Source organism: Peromyscus leucopus, chromosome 9, assembly GCF_004664715.2.
Source record: "Peromyscus leucopus breed LL Stock chromosome 9, UCI_PerLeu_2.1, whole genome shotgun sequence".
Classification (NCBI taxonomy): Eukaryota; Metazoa; Chordata; class Mammalia; order Rodentia; family Cricetidae; genus Peromyscus; species Peromyscus leucopus.
Window position 1 is genome coordinate 20,704,654 of NC_051070.1, and position 21,701 is coordinate 20,726,354.

At 37.6% G+C, this 21,701-nt stretch overlaps 1 protein-coding gene across 4 annotated transcripts in view; it reads right to left on the reverse strand.

The window, feature by feature from the left end:
- Scel (sciellin) overlaps positions 1–21,701 on the reverse strand; it is a 97,245-nt gene that overhangs the window by 14,313 nt on the left and 61,231 nt on the right. For 2 of the 4 annotated variants that reach the window (XM_037208341.1, XM_028864819.2), the window contains 7 exons: positions 20,855–20,914; positions 16,673–16,732; positions 15,531–15,590; positions 12,448–12,510; positions 7,475–7,534; positions 7,279–7,338; positions 7,097–7,153 (listed from right to left, as the gene is read on the reverse strand). In XM_037208341.1, the coding sequence (XP_037064236.1) occupies positions 7,097–7,153; positions 7,279–7,338; positions 7,475–7,534; positions 12,448–12,510; positions 15,531–15,590; positions 16,673–16,732; positions 20,855–20,914 (420 nt within the window). The remainder of the gene's footprint in view (positions 1–7,096; positions 7,154–7,278; positions 7,339–7,474; positions 7,535–12,447; positions 12,511–15,530; positions 15,591–16,672; positions 16,733–20,854; positions 20,915–21,701) is intronic. The other 2 variants (XM_037208340.1, XM_037208342.1) reach the window with 2 other exon arrangements.

The following is a 21,701-nucleotide window of genomic DNA, read 5'->3' on the forward strand; positions in this document are numbered from 1 at the left end:
GTAAACCAAGTAAAAGAAGAGTAATAGTTAATAGAATGCAGTAACCTAGCAGTGAGTTAGTGGTCAATAGTTAATAGACTGTGGTAATGTCAAAGTGAGTTCTTGATTCCACGGTCCTGAGGGGCCTTTTCATTTTCGTTTCAGTCCAAAATTTTACAACATTGGAATTACTCCAGTTTCTAAAATTCTCCTTTCTTGCTCTCCAAAATGTTGGATTCAAATACGGTTACTCTACAAAGAATCAGCATGTAGACTCTCACTCACAAAATTAACATTGTTATGGAAGCAAAATACAATCAAGTACCCTCATGTTTATGTGGAGAGAGATTTAGTAATATCCAAGTCATTAATAATTGATAAACTATGCAAATTAGCCAGCGCACTTTAGCTTCTTAAACTTCACACTTAAAAAAATATTTGTGTGCTTTTAAAAAATGTAGAAATTAGTTTAAATAACTTTAATGTGAGTTTAAATATTCCAGTGAAATGATGTAAAATGTACCATATTTCAGGAATATTAATTGATGTTGTAATCTGAATGATGACACAAAATTCAAAACTGAATTCCTCCACATTATCAGCCAAAGTTGTATAAGGTCAATCCTGCAAATTTATAATGCAGATAGAAGGCTTTGAATTTGCCTAAATGATGATTTGTCACTAATTATTGCAAAAGCCATCATTGTGATATCAGAGGCTACCTACCATATTATCCTAGCAGCCTGCACTAGTAAGGGTTTCTTTCCTGATTGAAAGCTTGAGACATGGACTGTCCCAGTGTTCGTTCAGACTGGCAGTGATAGATGGCGACAGATCACATGACATGTGGATGTTGGGAAATCAGCATCCTGTACCAGGAAGTTATTCTCTTTCCACTGTGATAACATTGAAGTAACCAGGTGCTGCATTAAGGAGGCTGTGGCTTTTTACAGCTTGGAAGTAAGGTCTAGTACAGACTTGAGCAAAGTATGTGTTACATAAATATGTGAAGATACAAGTTAAGGAGAAAAGTCTGGAAGAGAGTTCCCCCCTCGAGTCCAAGAGGAAATCAACCCTGCCATGATGACTTGACCTCAGGTTTCTCACTTCCAGAACTATGAGAGAGCATTCTTCATGTGTTTAGGTGATTTAGTTTATGAGTTTTTTTAGAGTATTCCTAAAAAGTCTGTATTGAGTTTCTCAAGAACGGTGCACTTGTGACTGCTACAGATATTGAGTATTTCCTTGCCTACAAACTTCATGCTTGCTCTTTGGGCTGTAGTTTTGGAGAGAAGGAAAAAGAATAGCTCCACCTGAGGAAGCAGAAGGACCCAGATTCTTGCAGATTCAACAACTACAACAGGAAACTCAAAAGCTGAGCCTATGCATGCATTCAAAGAAGATACTCCCAAAGTAGGGTGAGTCACCAAAGAAATGATATTAGGTTTCATAAGATTTTCATATTTTATTAGATAACAGCACACATCAAGTTTGATTGTGTAAGCTATAAGGTTTTTAATTTGAATAATCTATACCAATATTTAATGCAAACTTAATTATGAAAATCACACAGTATACATTTGCTTGGGATATGAACACTGATGGATAGCATTAGCTAGATGTGTAGATCCAGTAAAAGAACTTTAGACTACCCAAGTTAAAGGATGCAAAAATAAACACTCTTTAATTAAGATCACATGTATTTCATGGCATCTTTTACACTGTGGCAAAAGATGAAAAACTGTGAGTCAAAGTGTGGAAAATAGATTTTTTTATAGAAGTCCAAGCCAAATGTTGCAAGGTTGAGCAAATGCTTGATTCAAAAGTCTTTCTGTGACTTTTATTTTCATTTTGGTGGTAGGAATCAAGCCCAGGGCCTTGCACATCCTAGACAAGACCTTTGCTAAGCTATATCCATAGGTCTAAGAATTCCTTTAAAATGAAGATTTAAATGTATTTTGGGCAGACTGTGAGTTATTTAAGAAATAAAGCCACACACATATTTTTCAGTATAAGAATTCTCCATGTTGTAATAACATAATGCATTCCCCATAGCTGTGTGTTTTATGATACTTTGTGTTCTGACAAATAAAGCTTGCCTGGACATCAGAGAATCAGAGGAGCAGCCACTAGAAACTTCTTACCTCTATGAATCCTCAGACCGAACTGGGTGAGATCCTGTGTCCACTTGCCTTATATTCCTGACTCCATCCATCTCCCTAGTGCTGGGGTTAGAGGTGTGCACCACCACTACCACCAGGCTCTGTTTATCTTTGAGACTGATTCAATCTTCTGTAGCCCAGGGTGGCTTTGAACTCCTGATCTTCCTGCTTCCCCCTCCCAAGTGCTGGGATTAAAGGCATGTGCCACCACTGCCTGACCTTTATAGTTACCTAGTGACTTGCTCTGCCCTCTGATCTCCAGGCAAGCTTTATTTGTCAGAACACAAAGTATCACCTTACGGGCCAAATCAACATGAAGATTCTTTCTCATTAGCTTTTCCTAGGATGTGTTCCCATGTGAGAAAGTTATTAACTCAGTTCTAACCACTCTTCCTCTCTTGTGTGAGTGTAGGAGGAGTTTATTAATAGGGTACAATATGTTTCTCTCTACACTGCTAACTTAATCTGCTTCTGTAAAATGTCCAACACATTTACAAAATTAAAGAGTTTTCATACAAAAATTAACTATTTTTTCTTTTATGTCAGGAATTCATATGAGGCATTAGATTTTTAGCTCAAAATGAATCTCCTTGAAAGGAATATTGCATTTAGTGAAATAACTCACATAATTCCTTGGCTCACTGACATAGCAAAATGGGATGACATTTACATAATTTTATAATTCTATGCAATAAGCATTTTATATTCTTAAAGATTTTATATTCAAGAAATTAATAGATCTGAGTATGATTTAAATATTTAAAATATAACACATAACTAATAATTTTAGTGTTCCTGAGTCACTGTGATTCCTTGAGACTGTCATAAGCGGGAAACAGTTATTGACTCAAGTAAAGAAATCAGTCATATAAAATAGATTTATTTTATTTAGTTTCAGTGGTAGGGGCTTAGAATGTTGGAGATGGAATACAATAGATTTTACCTAGGTAGACTATCATAAAACGTTGATTATTCTGATATTTAGTCTTTAATTCACATTATATTTATTAAAAATTTAATATCTATCAGGCATTGTGTCATTATGCTTCGGCACTATATAAAGAAGGAAACAAGGTAATTCCATTCATACCTATAAAGACCTTATTAAGAGATTATTAGACAACAGTTCACTCAAAATTCATATATGGAGCCGGGTGGTGGTGGTGCACGCCTTTAATCCCAGCACTCAGGGAGGCAGAAGCAGGTGGATCTCTGTGAGTTCGAGGCCAGCCTGGGCTACCAAGTGAGTTCCGGGAAAGGCGCAAAGCTACACAGAGAAGCCCTGTCTCGAAAAACAAAAACAAAACAAAACAAAAAATCATATATGGAATGCTGTACATATCGAGGTTGAAAGGGGCTTCCCTGAGTCTGAGTGAGGAATACCAGGCTGGTACCCAAAGGATACACAGTAGCTTCCCCAGCAATGCAAGGAGAGGGGAACCAAGAGTACAAGTCAGAGAGAATGGGCATGGGAAAGGGTTTGCTTGTGAGAGAAGAGTAACCGGACTCGGGGGAATCACACAGAAAACATCATGGTGGTCTTTGGAGCATGGTTAAGGAGCATGGCTGTGACCCAGTGGTAATAGGAAGACACTGGAGGATTATACTGGGAAATGACATCATCAGATTCCTGTTTTAGGAAGATCACTGTTCATCCCTGTGGACAGAGTGAAAGTTAGAAGTCATGACTAGCAGCAGGAGTGGTTAGAAGGCCGGAAAGTAACCATCACTACAGCAGCACCGTGGAAAATGCAGAACCACTTCCAGAGATTGTGATGAGAAGCATCTATAGGGATGACCAGTGGATTCCAATGAAGCAGTAGAGTAACTCACCCCATGTTTATGTCTTGAGCAGAAATATGAGAGACACACAGCAGGGAGCTAGGAAGAAACTGACCTCATGTTACAGTATTAAAATCTTAGAAGGTATAAGTTAACAAACAGGAAAAATGTTGACAAATGGAACTGTAACTACTAACAAATTATTGTTTGCTCTATGTAAATGATGCCTTTTTTTACTAGAAAATATTTAATATCACTTTTTTAATTTTTACAGTATTCTTCAGTACCTATTTGGAAGCAGAAGTTTAAAATGTTAATAATTAATCTAACATCAGCTTATTGACTACAGATAATGGGGTCTATCTTTAGTGCTGGTTCACATTACTACTAAAAGCCATGCTATTTCTCATTGAAGAGATGGAAATTCTGAGCACATCTGTACTTGTTCTGGTTGCCACGTTCCTGGGATCTCAGGGTGCTTGTATATTTTTCTGATGGATGAGTGAAGTCTATTCAGTCTCTAACCGAGAATTAAATCTGCAGCTGCTGGAAGTGTCAGCGAAGTCACACCGAAGATCGGATTCACGGCTGCTTTGTTACCAAACGATCAGTGCATGTGTCGCACTACACTGGTGTGAGAAGGCTCTGTGACGGTTCATCCCACTAGTGTGAGCTGGAAAACTCCCTTTTCTTTGCCTCTGCTGCAATCATGAGGGCAGCATGGTGACATGGTGGATTCAGGTAGTTGAATCAATCCATAAATTCGCTCTTTCCCATCTGTCTGTTGTGTGATGGTTCTTGGCCATTTATCATCAAATCCACCACACGACTGGAAAATAGTCAGACAGGTCACCTTAGCTGACCAAGCTGTCGTCATAGAACTCTATGGTGCCAGAATTTTTTAAATCCTTTTAATAGTAATGTATTTGCATAAGAAAAAAAGTCCTCTTTCTGTGGATTTCTGGAAAAGGAGTTGCTAGCACACAAACTACTTTTTATAAAGTTTGTCTCTTGCAGTAAAACCAGAGGCAAGACTCTTACAAGAATGGCCATTGCCAATACAACACATTCGACGGTGATAGGCAAGAGGCAGGAGTTGGCACGTTCCCCTATTAGTTACTGCACAGCATGGCTATTAGACCCGTTACCAACATGACTGGCAATCTCCAAAAACTGCTACTGATCACAAGAACAACCCACCCCATAACTACCACTGTGAAGAAATTATTCTATTTAATTCTAATTCTCTGGAGTAAATAGATCTTGTTAGAGAGCCTAGGATCACTTAACCACCTATCTTTGTTGGTCTCCTCAAAGTCATAATGTCAGAAGAATCTCAGTTTACATCTACTGTATATTTTCTTCCTTTGAAGGACAGCTTGGTATCCTTGAGCTATAGTTTCTTCTACAAAATAAGGCATAGGAATGTCTATCCCACGGGGTATAGTGATCATAAATCATATGCAATTTTTAGTCTGACTGCTCATGTGCTCAGTAGGTACCCTCTAAGTAGCCATTGATTTTTAATTACTTTCAGGATGCCCTGCTTTTAAGACTCCAATACCCCAGTGATAAAAACACACAAGAACAAAATAAGGTATTGATGTAGGAAACAAGGTAAGACTACATTGTCCTTTCTCTCCTCGTAGGTTCAAAGTACTTTTTATAAATAATTTGTTGCTTTCATTTCAGAATATTAGGCCATGATTCTCAGTTGTGTAATTATGATGATAAAATTTCAAGTAAGTAGCACAATGTTAACTTTAATTCACTGATAAAATGTATTTTGCTACAAAGTTCCCCTATTAGTTGTTGCATAACATGGTTATTAAACCTGTTACTAACATGACTGGAAATCCCAAAACTGCTAATCATGACAAAAAATCCACCCAAATAACTGGACTTGAGGCACACTCAACAGGAGGAAAATCATTCCTGGTACTGGACACCTAGATGTCTTCCTGGGGCTAGTGTGATTTTGGACTTTAGAAAACAATCGGTTATCATCACTTTGCTAGACCCTCCCACTTCCTTACTACGTTCTAAATCTTACCCTTATCCATAGATAAAATATAGTGACCTCCTCCTCAAAGATGTTTCTCTTTATACAAATGGAGACCATTACAAAAAAATCACAACTAGACATAATGTAGAGATCAACAGACTGTGGAGGGCCCAGTCCCCATAGACACATCTGCACCACAGCTCCTGTATCTATAGCTTATGGAACATCATAGAAGAGACTACAGAAAGATTTTTAAGAGCCAGACTATTAGGAAGTCTGCTATGAAATAGTCTGTCCTAGAAATAGCTGCATAAACAAGACCAGAACACTGACAATATTAACAGATGTATTAATGTGAGAGGGAGAAATTTCACAGGATCACACCCTTAGACCAAAAGTATAGAAAACTAGTGACTGATGGGAGAAGGAGAATTAGCCTCTCCCAGGAATGAGCTACCTTACTGTTTATCCAAAGTGGTCATCCCTGAAACTATATACACACAAACAACAAAAGTAGACTCTTGAAGGTTGTATTTATATATTTGTACATACATATACACATGCGCACATAACAATAATAAAGAAAATGAGACTATCAGTTTGAGAGTTGAGGGACATAAGAGAAGTTGCAGCAAGGGTATCTTGAAGGAGATAGAGGAGGAAAGGGAAGGGGGAAGGGGGAAGGATATAGTTCTACTTTAATTTAAAAACAGCTTCAAACTCAAGGTGTAAGCCCGAGGTTAAAATGTGCTATAATACTTTGTAGGCCCAGACAAGCTGAGGATCTGGGATTTTGAAGAACTTAAATATCCTTTCCAAGTTGGTTGAACTTCCTCAAAATATTTTGTCCTCTTAATTAGTTTTATTCATTTTTCATTTCAAAATTCCTTTTCCTTTAGGGAAGAAACTTTGGGTTGTCTTGGTACAAATAAGAAACCTAGAACTCACTCCAAAACCAAGCAATTGATACAAAAAGAGTGCAATATATCTCCTTGTTGACAAGAGACACACAGGTCACAAATGGGTTCTTTGAAGACTAAAGAAAATTAGAAGCCTTATCAAAAAAAAAAAAAGAAAGAAAGAAAAGAAAAAGGAAAAAGAAAAGAAAATTCCTGCCCCAGGACCTTGGGAATACATCAAAACCAGTCAGGAGAGGTTGGTCACCTACCTATTTGTGTTTCTGAGAGCAGAAGGCTTCACTTTAATAAGATTGTCCAAGTCTTGGCTGTTTAAAATAGTGAAAGGGGGGTGGATTAGTAATGGCAATTTAGTTATGCTAGATCAACACAGCAATAGTAAAAATCCATTTCATACAATGAAAACATGAATTAGCAGCTTTAGTTTTATTACCTTTGATTGTGTCTGATCACTGTAGGATTCCCCCTGATGATGCCATCCAGATCATGGTTTCTTTCAGTGGAATAATAGATAGAAAACTGGTTAATGATAAAGTTATTTAAGTGAGGACAACGCTTTAACTCTTCTTGGAATAATAAAACATAATATTCTTCCTGACACAAACTCAATAAAAAATAAGTTTTATTACCTTTGGTTGTTTGCAAGAACATCGGGATTTACTTTTATGAACTTATCAAGATCTTGGTGTCTTCAAGGGGAAAAAGACAAAAGCATTAAGGGTTAGAAATAGTAGTGTTTAGGGCATTTGTAAATGGCCTTTACAGGAGGCAAGGATTCTATTATGGGATACATCATTGTAGTGGAGAACAGCAATGGTATCTTTCCCACCCAACACAGGGTACAAGAATTATGCTCAGGAGAACTTGTTGAGTCCACACACTTATTTCCAGAGCAATCTACCAAGGCATGCACCTTCAGTATTCCACAAGGAGTATCTAAGGATTAACATTTTTCAGTGTTTCAACATTATGAAGACACAGACTGATTCTCAAGCCTTTGCCATTTTAAAAATCATATCAATATCAAAAACAGGAGCTCAAAAGCTGGGATGTCCTGAATGTAAACCTACCAAACAGCTTTGCAAGCTATCAAAATCATGACTTTATACTGACTGAAGAACTGAGCTGAACTCAGTTGTTCATTGTTAAATTAGGTGCATATTCTATAAACTGTCCACTATCCTCTTGAAGATCCCCTGTTTTGTTTTGTTTTGCTTTGCTTCTTTTTTACTTTCTCAACTACAAAATAGCACCCCTCCCATCCCCAGACTCATACCATCAAGCTCCTTGGTATAACTCCATTCTTGAGGCCTAAGGAGTGGGCATTTAAAGTATCCTTAGCCTTTTAAATTATGATCATTGCATACACTGATCATGTAAAGCAGTGAATGTTATTCTGGCTTCTCCATACCTGCTTTTACCATGCTCTGATCACATCACCCTTTCTTCCACCTGCTCTGAACCTTCTGGGCCTCTCTTCTTCCCCCAGTCCCTTTCCTTGCTCTAACAGCCCATTTCTGCTGTCAGTGCCTTGTTGCTTTGTTTGGGGAAGTTTTGTTTCCGTATAAGAGAGGAGACACATGACTTGTCTTTCTTCATTTGTGATGTTTTACTTAACATGATGCCTTCTAGTTCCAGCTATTTTCCTGTAAATTATATAATCTTGTTCTTCTTCATGGCTGAATATTTCTCATATAGATACATGGATATGCATATGTGCTAATCTGTTTTCTTTATCCATTCATTTGTTGACATGCAGCTAGGCTGATTGTATAGCTTAGCTGCTGCAAACAGTGTCCTGATAAACACAAGTGTGCAGGTACTGTTAGAAGCTAAGTGAGGTAGGAAGCCTTAGGGACCAGTGTCTACATTAACATATCTTCTAATTATCTTTTCTTTTAACCTTGGCTAAAACTTTTGGGGCAATAAGCTAAGTGTGCCCAGAATCTCTATCCACCATCTGTCTTTCTTGAGCTCTATGACCTGAAACCAAGGTTGCTCAACAATGCTCATGATCTACTGAGCATGCTTGGCAATGTGCCTGCCCTCAAAATGCTCTTCCATGGGAATATGCCTAAGCTTTCTGAACAATAAGGTCCTTCACTTAAGGAAACTAGTACTTTGGAAATGACTACTATGGTTTCCTTACCTGGTAAGTTTTATTACAAACCTGCCACACTCTCTTATTTCTTGTTTTGGCTGGTTTTTTTTTTTAACTTCAATTCTTCAAGATATAAACCCTACTGCATTGCATTAAAATATCTTTTTTGAAGGCTGACAATTTTCTTTATATATGTCCAAGAGTGGTATAGCTGGGTCATATGGTAGGTCTGATTTTAGTTTTTTGAGGAAACACCATAATGATTTCTGTAATAATTTCCATTTCCACAAATAGCATATAAGGGCTACTCTTGCCCCCTTATGTTCACCAGTATTTGGGGGTTTTGTTTGTTTGTTTATAGTTTGGGTCTGGTTTAAAATTTATTTTATTTTTCATAATGGCCATTTTGACTACAATAGAATCCAAAAATACTCTGAATTTGCATTTCACTTATGACTAGTGGTATTAGGTATCTTTCTGTTATGTTACTGGGCATTCACACTTTTTAAGAAGTGCCTATTTAGCTCATTTATCTACTTTAATAGGATTATTTATTCTTTAACATTTTATAAATATATACTAATAGAAAGACACATCATATGCTATGGCAAAAGATTGCAAGAGTGACAGTATCTTCTCCCAGTACCATCTGGGACAGCAGCTTGCCTGGGTGCCCTTCCCTTCAACACTCCCTTTTGCATTGATAAATGTAAGGACATATTTTACTAATCAAGAGGATTTCTATAGGGTTAAACATAGAGGAAGCCATTTAGCAGGGAGTCACCAGCAAAGTCCCCGTCCCAGCCTTTCCACAGGATGTGTGTCCATCATGACTTCCAGCACTTGGAGGTATCTTCTCAGAGTCCTCAGATCTCCCTGATAGATGGAAAAATCTCAACCTAAATTTTTACTGTGTTGAGTTATCCTCAAGAATAATATTTTCAATTTAAAAAATCTATAAATATAATAGGAAGAATGATTGGCAAATGAGCACAACTAAAAACATAATTTCTCAGAATAAATCACTTGGAAACATTTTGTTACAAAATAGGTGCCATGGAAATTAAATGAGACAACAGGCTGGAAGGGCTGTTAAAAACTAAATGATGACACATATGTAAGCATTTAAAATGAAGTTAATATATTAAAAGGAAAAAGGAATAACAAGGAATAAAACCTTGTAGAAGGAAAGACGCTTTTAAAAAGTCACAGCTTGTTTACATTTACAATCAATCACAGTGGGTTTTGGTGTGACTGCATATACTCTCCATAGGCTTAATTTAGAATAAAGACAAAATACAAAAACAAATGTCAAAGCTTCCCTCTCTACATGTTCTACTGAGCATAAAATAAGATTGTTCGTCTAAAATTCTGAAACAGAGATATTGGAACCAGTATTATATAAAGCCCAGTAAACACACACACACACACACACACACACACACACACACACACACACACACACACACGGTGGGGGTTGACAACAAACAATGTCCTGACAACATCAGAACTTTAATATTTTCTATTTGATTCATTCTTGTGATTGCTACTCATTGAATTAACTATAAAAACCATTAATAAGGGGCATACTCAAAGTTTGAGAGACAAAAGCCAGCAGACATAAACACATGCAATGTGCTGCCCCTCCTTTTTTAAAAAAGGCAACACAGTGTGTCACCACAGCAAGGATGTAAGCAATGATCTTGAATCCCCTCAATGAGTGACAGATGCATCTTATCTCAATAAACTGGAAACAGGAACTGGAAACACTATTTCCAGGACCTGGATCCTATGAACACAGGAATTCAATGTTTCAGTTTTTTCCAGGAAAAATACAACATCTTTCTTACACAAGCTCCTGATTTGATTTTGGGTTACCGATAGGTTAGAGAATGCACCAGATACTTAGGTATTGCTTCCACACAGGTTAAGACTCCAGAGTGTATTGCAGTCATCTGCACACCTGTGCTCATGTCATCCATATGTGATCCTTCAAGTGACCCTGTCAGACCACTAAGGGACACTTCCTAGCTGTCCCACAACAGAAGCCCCAATCCTATCCTTGTAGCCTCCTGCATTTTCTGAGACACTTAATGAAGCTTTATTTATTTGAAGATTGAAGTCTGTGTACTGTGGAGTAAAGAACAGAATTCAGCTGGAAAACACAGGACCCCATAGAAGACAGAAGTGTGTGTGTGTGTGTGTGTGTGTGTGTGTGTGTGTGTGTGTGTGTGTGTGCTCAAGCCATGGTGTTGACATGTGTAAACGAGGAGTTTGGACCAGACACTGCCTACATCTCTGTCCTCTCTAACATCAACCCCAGGATTACAAATGTTACTGCGTGTAATGTTTATTACAACAGCCTTTCATTTCATTTTTCTTTTTAAATGCAACTCACTGACAATACGTTCTATATTCAGCCAGCAGTACACGGGGGCTCCTAAATGTAATATATTAAACTGACAACCTATTATTGTCTTAGCGTAACATCTCTCTGCCCTGCTACATAATTAGCTTTAATCTATGCTAATTGCCTGCTGTTAATAAGATTGAGTATGACGACCGAATTCTCTTTTTGGTGTCCACGGCCTGTAATTAGACCTAACATGCAAGCAAATGACACCTAGTGATAACTGTGAACCCAGTAGGTGCTCAGTGATTAGTTACTGCCTCGGCAATCAAAGAACTACCATCCGTCTTCCCATAATTTTCTCTGTGACCCTGGACAAATCGCTTAACCTCTCTGAGTCCTGATTCCCTCTTCTACTAAACAGATTCAGCTGGAATGGGTTTTCAAAACTGTTCCCATCAACTGGGCTAAAGTTTTCCACGTTTCTTCCATCCCATCCATTAGGTTTTATGATTTTAAGGTGTTATCAATACTTAAAAATGGAAATTATGAAAACATTCCTAAGACTTTATACAAAAAGCACATATATATGCATATATATAGATAAAAAGTGAATTTAATTATCTTAGAGAAACAACTCAAAGAATTATTAAATTGAAGTTCATATCTCTTTTGCAAGCACAAGCCCTGTAAAGAACAATAAGCCTCGTAAACTTTCTACTATCCCCCAGAAAATACTCTTCTACAAAGAGGTAAATGCACTATTATGTATTAAATGAGGCATCTTGGTTTATGACACAGCTATCATTAGTCAATTTTAACTTCAGAGACAAAAGCTTAACATTAATGCTTTACAAACCAAACAGAATGAACCAGCTCCCGGCCCAGCTGTGTCCTTGCCCCCCCCTTCCTGTTTGGTCCCATCTATGACTTTACTTAAGACTAGGAGAAGGCCCCACTATGTACAGTGTTCAGCTGCCTGTGTTTTGCTATGTCTCAATACTTAAATTAACATGTAAGTTCCCAGATACATATAAAAATAGTATAATATTTCAAGAATTTTGTTCAAGTTTCCCATAAAATGATTATGGTATTTATATTCATATTATGTTTAGTTAAGAATAAAAGAAAACAAAAAATATTTTCCTTACCCAGAAGTAGTTTTGACAGCTTTGGGGCTTGTATTAATAAGTTCATCAAGACCATGTTGATAGCTAAAAAAAAAATAGAAGAAAGGGTCAAAGTCAGTAAGAAGTGTGTGTGTGTGTGTGTGTGTGTGTGTGTGTGCATGTGTGTGTGTGTGTAGGTGTGTGTGCATGTGTGGGTGCATGAACAATGGGAACATAGAATAAACGTAACATGTTACCAACTGTCTATTTCAGATCATTAATTACTTTTGGATTTTGTTTTATTTTCGGACAGTGTCTCCTTACTCCCTTTGGAGAGCCGCAGGCTGGTCTTGAACTCTAACTTCTCCTACTCTAACCTTGAGCTCTGAGAGTACAGGGGTGGCTAGTACCAACCCTTATAAAGAGTTTCATAAGGACTGAGACACTTCCTGGGACCAAATCCCCAAGAAGTGCTAAAAGCAAAGCGAATTTGAACCCTGAACAAGTGCATCAGGTCCTCTCACTCCTTCACCTGGCCATCGTTCAGCTGGCTCTCAGGACGGCTGCAGGTGAACTCTGTGCTCCTTCCTGAACAGCCATCCTCCCCATCATGGCCCCAGGAGGCAGTAGCTCCTTCCATCCATGTGTTCCATACCAACGTTACCCTCACAGCAGCTTTATGAGTGATAGCTTGGAGTTTCTCTGCCATGCTCTTGTCAACGATTTCTCCAATATATAAGTGGTCTCAATTTATCAAGAACAGAAGTGAGTTCAATGTCATGCAAAAATATTCTAATTAACTATAAACCTGTTATATTGCCAGTTTTCTCACAAGTCATTTAAATATTAATCCTTGTGATTATGAGGGCAGCAAACTGATATTCTTCAGTTTATTCATTTTTATATAAATAACTTATTAACTAATAATTTGCAGTATTAGCCTACTTATGAGATTATTGTGTCACAAAGAATTTCTCAAGTAGTAATTATACAGAAGTAGCATCAGTATTATCATCTTAAACAATGTTACAGTGAGATAAATGGAAGCAATAATAAAAGAAAACCCTGTCTGGTATTTTACAGATCAAAAAATCGTGTTCTCTTTCTTTTATTCCCTCTTTTGAAATGTCTGTAAGCAAATAATCCTACTCCTTCTACATCAATTGGAGGATTCTTTCTGCTTGTTTGCTGAGGGGTCACCTTGATAAGAGTGTCCAGATCTTGGTTCCTGAAAGTAATACATTGCAATATCTGACAAGGTCAACTAAGAACAATTTTATACTATACTTTTATACTATACTATACTATTCTGTACTATACTAAATAAAACGATTTTATTTTATACTTCTCAACCTTAACATCAAATCAAATTCATATTTAGTGATTTAAAACTCCAGCATGACTTGAATCCTCTTCTTAAATAAACTTTATTATACACAATTTACAAATAAACAAATCACACACCTAAATGAACCAGACACAAAGTCTACACATCACAAGGGTTTCTCTGTAGTTAGAATGGCCATTCAGAACCGAAGCTCTGGAGCTCTGCACTGGATTTTACACTTTCACTGTAAAGCATTTATTTGCTGTCTACATTCAGTGTCTAACAACAGGTTTTATTCTTATTTGGGTTATGAGAATCTCAGGACAACTTAGCACTGAAGATTCAAATACAGGAAAACAACATCACCAGCTTAGCTTTACTATGATGAAATCATTTATGGAAGGCAGAGCAGCTGGCTGTGTTGGAGAAGCTGCTTCAACTACACCATGAATTGAATCACCTCTCCCTCCCAAATACAAACTATCTAGGCTAGTGATCATCCGAGTAAGCCCCCTCTCCCCAGGATAAATTCCTGCTACAGACTGGTTTTATAGGAAAGATGTGCTAGAACACAAACACTCTCGTTTATTTACAAGGCATTTTCTACTTACTTTCACAGTCGTGGCAGGGTTACGTAGTTAAATGAGAAATTATTTTGGCCTCCCACACCTGATTTATTTGCTATTTAGATCTTTGGGAAAAGCTGCTGGGGACTTCTGGTATAATCTAGATGAGCTTTGTTTTTCGTTACAGTTGTTACACACTGTAAAACAGAGATCAGCCCTAGTCTCAGAGACAGGAAACAGTTGGTAAGAAGGCCTGTCTCTATAGACCATTCATATCTAACTCAACTCAGGCTGACACAGCAATGCATATTTATGGTTTGATTATGTTTCTTTGTTTGCTTGACCTGGTACGTCACAGGGAAAGTTCTTTCTATAGGAAATACAAGTATCTTTTTTTATTTTTCAATGACTCGAAAGTGATTTTTAATGACCCAGAGCCGTAGCTCAGTGGGTAGCATTTGGTACACAAGCATAAAGCCTGGAATTTGGATTCCTAGGACCATGTAAGATGTTAGGCAGGTAAGAAGGATGGTGAGAGAACAGACAGAGATCCCCAGGGCATGCTGGCTAGCTAGAAAAGCTGAATCCTAGCTGGACTAGCCTAATCTGTGAGCTGCGGTTTCAAGTGAGAGATTTTGCCCCAGTAATAGAAGGTGGAAGCAGCTGGGGAAGACACACTAAGTCCACTTTTGACCTCAACATACACACAATCCATGAATCAGCCCCCATACATAGATCCACATACACAGAGGACAAATACACACACACACACACACACACACACACACACACACACACACACACACGGCTTCCTAACTTTAGAGTCGGTTGGGTTTTACACAATAAGAAGGAAGGGAATAAATGGGTGAAGAAGACAGGAGAAACTTTTGCCATCTGCATATTTCTATTTCAGCAGCTTTGTTTTAAGAAATCCTCTTAGGATGCTGCCTTATCCCACGGGAATGCCAATCCACCATAAGCACCAAGCATGGAACACAAATGCTGCAATAGAATGAGTCCACCTCTGTGTTTCAAGGACTTCCTGTCTCCCACCACAGTCCATAGCCGGGGAAGCCTGGGTAGGGGTGTCAGCACCAGCCTATGGGTTGGTGACACCCCTCTTCTGTTTTTGCATCCCCTCCAAGGGACGTCTCTAGGATAGTATAAAGGATTTCTCTGATTTTTAAGAGTGAACTGGAAAAAAGGAGAGAGAAAAGTTTCATAAACTTTACCCGTGGCTAGCTCTGTTGGTTGAGGGCACAGCTTTGATGAAACTGTCAAGACTCTGACCCCTAAAAAATATTAATATTAATTAAATTACATTAAAATGGTTGAAATTATTTGTTAAAACAGATAAATGCTTTATGATAAAATATTTACTAACACCCTGACACCAGCCGTTTTGTTGAATCTTAGTAATGGAATTGGTTCTGAAAGTATCCAGTGAACAGGGAGTTACAGTTAAAGGAAAAGCCAAAGCCCAAACAAACTGACCAGTCCTGACTAGTCTGAGATGACACCTAGACTCACGTCTGTGGGCTCTAGTCTACTGGGCTCTCCCTTATTCTGTGCCATGCTCTGCTAAAAGAGGGCAACCAATAACAGTGTTTTCTGTATTTATTGAAAAACAACTTTAACTAAATGATCAAAGCTACCTTCACTGTACTGGAAATTATCTGACAAAAGTCTCTAATGTCTCAGATATAAGGTGGTCAGGGTCACTTCAATCGGGATCAGCCAACTTAACTGATGATTTCATTACACTTATAAACACTGATCAGCATAAAACCAAAAGGAGGAGCATATTAAATCTTACCCTTGAAAACTTTTTACTATTGTTGAATTCACCTTGATGAAATTATTAAGACCTTTGTAACTTTACACAGACAAACAAAAAACCTACTCAATAAAAATGGAAATAAATCAACTGGCCAATTTGCTTTGAATCCTATGATATACTGTGATATACTGGCTTCGTTTCCCACTTATTCTCAAAAGAAACCTCTAACATTAGGGCATGGTTGAGATTATTTTTCATTAGCTTATTTTGGAACAAAGCAATGGTTTACCCAGAAACAGGCATGCTAACCCTGTAGTCACAACCAAATTGTGTTCTGATAATAATTTTCATTGTCAGCACTTTTGTTTTAAAGGGACCTTATAACCATTATGCCACTTGATCCTTCTTGCTCTCTGCTGCCAATGAGAGAATAAGCCTGTTCCTCATGCTATGACTGGCCAGCCGCTGCTCAGTGTCCATGGGACTTGCTCAGTACCCCATCTAGTAAGCAAAGAGCTTTAGACTTTCTGGGTCCTTTTGTAAATGCTACATAATTGATACAGGAAGAAGAGAGATAAGACATAATTCTCTCACCCCTGGTTACTCCTGTTTACTTCCAGGGTGACTTTGATCAGATTGTCAAGGCTCTGGCCCCTTCAAAACATTGAAAAAAACAGAGTGGTTAATAGTAGATTTTCATCTAGTAGAGTGAAAGAAACTATTAAGCCTCAGAAATAATATAAGCACTTATTGAGATCATGCCAATGAGTTAGAGGTGATAGTGCAGGGATGGAGGGAGATTTTATGTATGTGTGTATGTGTGTATGTGTGTATGTATGTATGTATGTATACACACACACACACACATATATATATATATATATTATATAATGAATGACTTGGTGAGACAATATTTTAACCTGCAGACATTTGGCTATTAGCAAAATTTCACTAGAGCTCTGCATCTAATGGTACCCTGTTAACCACTTCCAAGTATACAAAACATTTTTTAATTAGACCATATACTTCTCTCACAGAACATTCCAGAAAGCATTCTCTCTTGGTGGCAACCTCCAACACATATAAAACAAACTTTTTAAAATCTACATTTTGTTGATATTTTTGGTACATTTTCTATTACAAAAGTGCATTAAGATAAGTATACCAATTTGTTTAAAATGCACTATATACAATTTGGTATCTAATTCTGGTACTCATAACTCATTAGAATGACACATTGTAATTGATTGTTTTAGGAATAAATAATAAGAAAACTGAAGTCTATAGACTCCTGAAATATACCAAAATGTAAGCCATATTGGTTGAACTATGACCTCCACAGTTGCTGATGAACACTTGAGCACTTCACTGTTGGCCTGAACTACTTGCCTGCTTCTGATCTCCTGGAATGATGCTTCTCTTATTGCATATGCATGTGCTTTTCACATACATCTCACCAGCAAACACTGCTCTGATCTACAGAGGATGCCACATGGGGAGAAGAGCCTCCTCAGAAGTGAGCTTTACCACTCTCTCTCCACACTTGATGACCCCACGAAGATGTCTCTGAGGTTTCATTTACACAACATCAAAGATACAGTTTTTAGAAGCAACCAGATGTTGACCCAAGCTTTTTTGCTTGATCCAGATGTCCCAAGATGTGATACTCAGACTAAAGACAACAGAGAAAATATGTGGACTTTCATTAGGACAATAATGAAACAATTAACCCCACAGAAACAACTGCTGTATTCCAGATTAGCCTTTGTTGTTTTCCACCTAAATGAAGCCTATGGAATGTGAATCACATGGTCCTAGGGAAAAAAATCCCAGGTTACAATTAGAAGATTGTAGTATTCAAATCAGTAACAGATCAGCAAGCACCACAAGCCCTTTCTTTGAGAGTGCTGATTGAGGAGTTTGCGTCCATTATATTATGTAGACTTCATTCTCTTTAAACATTAAATGAGCCCTATAAATGAACAGGGTTATTTAAATTCTTATTACATGAAGTCAGTAAAAAATAATTAATGTGGTACTCTAATTATTATAATGATTTGAAGTTTAACTTTGTGAATCATTGCCTCATAGTGTATATATCATCAGTATTTATATGTTCTTGCAGTCCATAAATAGCACAGACCAATGATCTAGGCTCTGCCAAGTGGTGGGATGGATGTGATCAAAACAGACATAGAATTAGTCTCCATGAGGTTTCCATTCCAAACTGGGGAAAAGCAGAACACAGACAAACATTGAAGTGAATGGCACAATTTTCAGCTAACAATTCTGTACTTTAAAAAGTATTTGGTGTTTTTAGTACTGAGGACAAGTGGGGAGTGTGATTTAATCACATTCAGTAGTCACAAGTGACCTGTTTGAAAGGAAGACAGTATGGTGACAGTATTCCAGAAAATGGGAACAGCACGTGTAAACGTCTTAAGGCAAGAATGAACCTGAAATACAAAAGGTTTATTTGGTCGGACTTTATTGAGAAAGTAAAAGTTTGTCTCTAAGCATTAGAATTTTATTCCACCTGAGATGCAAAGCTTTTAAATAAAGAAGGAAGCTTGCTGTGTGTGTGTGTGTGTGTGTGTGTGTGTGTGTGTGTGTGCGCGCGCGCGCGTGCGTGCCAGAAGTTGATATCTTGTGTTTTCCTATATCACTCTCCATGTTTTTTTTTTTTAAAGGGCTTCTTACTGAATGTTGCGCTCACTAATTTGGTAAGGCTAGCTAGGCAGCTATGTCCAGGGGGCCTCCTATCTTTACCTTCCAAGGACTGGAATTACAGGACCTTGCTGCAAAGTCTGACTATTTTCAAGGATGCTGAGAATTGTCATGCTTGTTCCTGACAGAGCTTCCAATTATTTATTTAAAATGTCTACAGAATCTCATTGTGTAAAAAGTAAATTAAAAGTAGTATCCTTAAAAGATCATAGAAAGCACACTCATACAAATATGGATATATATTTCACATGTGTCCACATACATACATACATACATGTGCACATACAGTCATGTATACATACACACATAAATACGCAACCACTATTTTTATATATGCAATAATTCACTTGTTCAAAATACATACGTGCACACATTCAGGCACATGTCCACCTGCATACATACACAGGCACATATCTCCACATGTTAAGCATACACATGTGCTTATATAAGAACACACACATGTGAGCAAGCATTCAAAACATACATAAGTGCATACCTAGTCATGTACACACACACCCATTTCAATATACAAGAAATAATAGGCCACAGTTTGAAGTGTTCTAATAAATACTAAATAGATTAAATAGGAAAATAATTTAAGATATCAAGATGAACTAAATATATAGACTGTCTAGACCATTATGAAAATGTAATTAATCAGAATGTTTTTCTAACACTGACTTCCGATTCACTTTTTGTATCTACCATGTGCTAAGCACAAGAGAACGGTGATTCCTCTTTGATAGATGAGTGTGCTGGGTAGTTTTGTGTCAGCTTGACACATGCTAGAGTCATTTTGGAAGAGAGAACCCCAATTGAGAAAATGCCTCTACCAGATTTGCCTTTGATCAAAACTTTGGTGCATTTTCTTGATTGATATTTGATGTGGGTGTACCTACCGCTTAGGCAAGTGATGCCACCCCTGGGATGGTCCTGGATGGTATAAGAAAGCACACTGAGAAAGCCACAAGAGCAAGCCAGTAAGTAGCACTTCTTCACGGCCTCTGCACCAGTTCCTGTCTCAAGATTCCTGCCTTGTTTGCTCCTGACCTGACTTCCCTTAGAGATGGGCTGTGATATAAAACTGTAAGGTAAAATAAACCATTTCCTCCCCAAGTTGCTTTGGCCGTGGTCTTTATCACAGCAATGGAAAATTAAGTAATGTTTACTTAAGACATTGAGTAAACAGGGTCAGTGACATGGTTAGTCAGAAGCTGAATTTGAACCAGGGCTTTCAGATTCCCTGTTCACATTAATACCTCAGTTATCTTCCTGAACCACTTAAGGAATCAAGAGACCAATGTGTTTTCTCAGCAAGGATGCAAGATTTAGTTGTTTTGCCGAATTCCCTGGGTGATTGTGCCTCTGACTGTGCCACACAGCCCAAAGCAGGGCAGCTTGGCAGCATGTACAACAGTTTTAAGCTAGCTGAGCCTTTGCTCTGCCAGCAGAGCCTCTGGGGCATCGGTGACACAGGTCAGAGTCAACAAATGATATCATACACTGAGTTAGTTAAGTGGAAAAGAGTTCATGAAATTATTTAATACGCTATTTTCAGCTACATGGCAACAAGTTCAGTTTCAAAATACAGTTTATATGCACATGCACACTGTCTTGTACACACACACACACACACACACACACACACACACAAGCACTTATATATACTCTATTCTTACATACACATGTGCTTTTATGTATACCTCTACAAATATACTCACTCACACACTTTCATAGATACAATTCTCACATGTACACTTCATATACTATTTATACATACACATATACACTAATACGCAATTAAATAACATAGCTGAGAAGCTTATTCAAAACTATCTTGTAATTTCTTAAAATTACCAGATAACAAATGTCACCAAAGAACAAAATGCAAATGACTCTGTGCATCACTCCTACCAAACTGCTTAATAAAATGTGTTTGAGAAAATAAATGAGCTGTTTGGTCTTGAAGTTCAATTCAGCATCCCAAACATGAACACTAGCGTTCTAATGCTTAATTGCCTGGCAAAGGGAAGCTCTAGACAACATTACCTCTTCATATTTTTATTTGCTTCAGGAATCACTTTAATCAATCCATCGATGTCTTGTTTTCTTTGGAAAAGGAAATTAGTTCTAATGAATGTCATTAAAATAAAACACTAATCAAATGAATAATAGCTCAGATATTAAGAAGTGGTAAATGTAAACGTTCTCTGCACCAGTGTGAACATTTAAAGTTCTAAATGTAAAGAACAGATGTCTTATATCTAAGCTGGAGGCCATTTCAGGTTATTAATTTTCTAACAGAATAGGTACTGTCTGTTCTGTTCTCAGAATACAAGTACATGTGAAACTTCTTCCTGAACAAAGTCAGCCTGGTCTTTAGATCCATCTATAGTTAGATCACTTCTAGTGGGCCACAGTGAAGCAAGGGAAATTAGATTAAGTTATTCAGTGGCACCAGACTGAATACAAACTCCTATTCAACAAATTGATACAATCTCTTTTTTGTTCGTTTCTTTAATAATAAGAAAATAATGATAAGAACATAATGATTTAACAAAATTGAAATACTAAGAAAGCATTCCCTCATATAAACCTATCAATCATGCTCATGTCGAAACCTTTTAAATATCCTTTGCCTCAGAGTCAATTATTATTATTATTATTGGTTTTTTTGAGACAGGGTTTCTCTGTGTAGTTTTGGTGCCTGTCTTGGATCTCATTCTGTAGACCAGGCTGGCCTCAAACTCACAAAGATTCGCCTGACTCTGCCTTCCAAGTGCTGGGATCAAAGGCATGCACCACCACCACCCAGCTTCAGAGTCAATTATTAAGAGTAACAAAGAGCAAGATTTAGAAAAAAAAAACCAAAACTCATTACATAATAGGAAACATA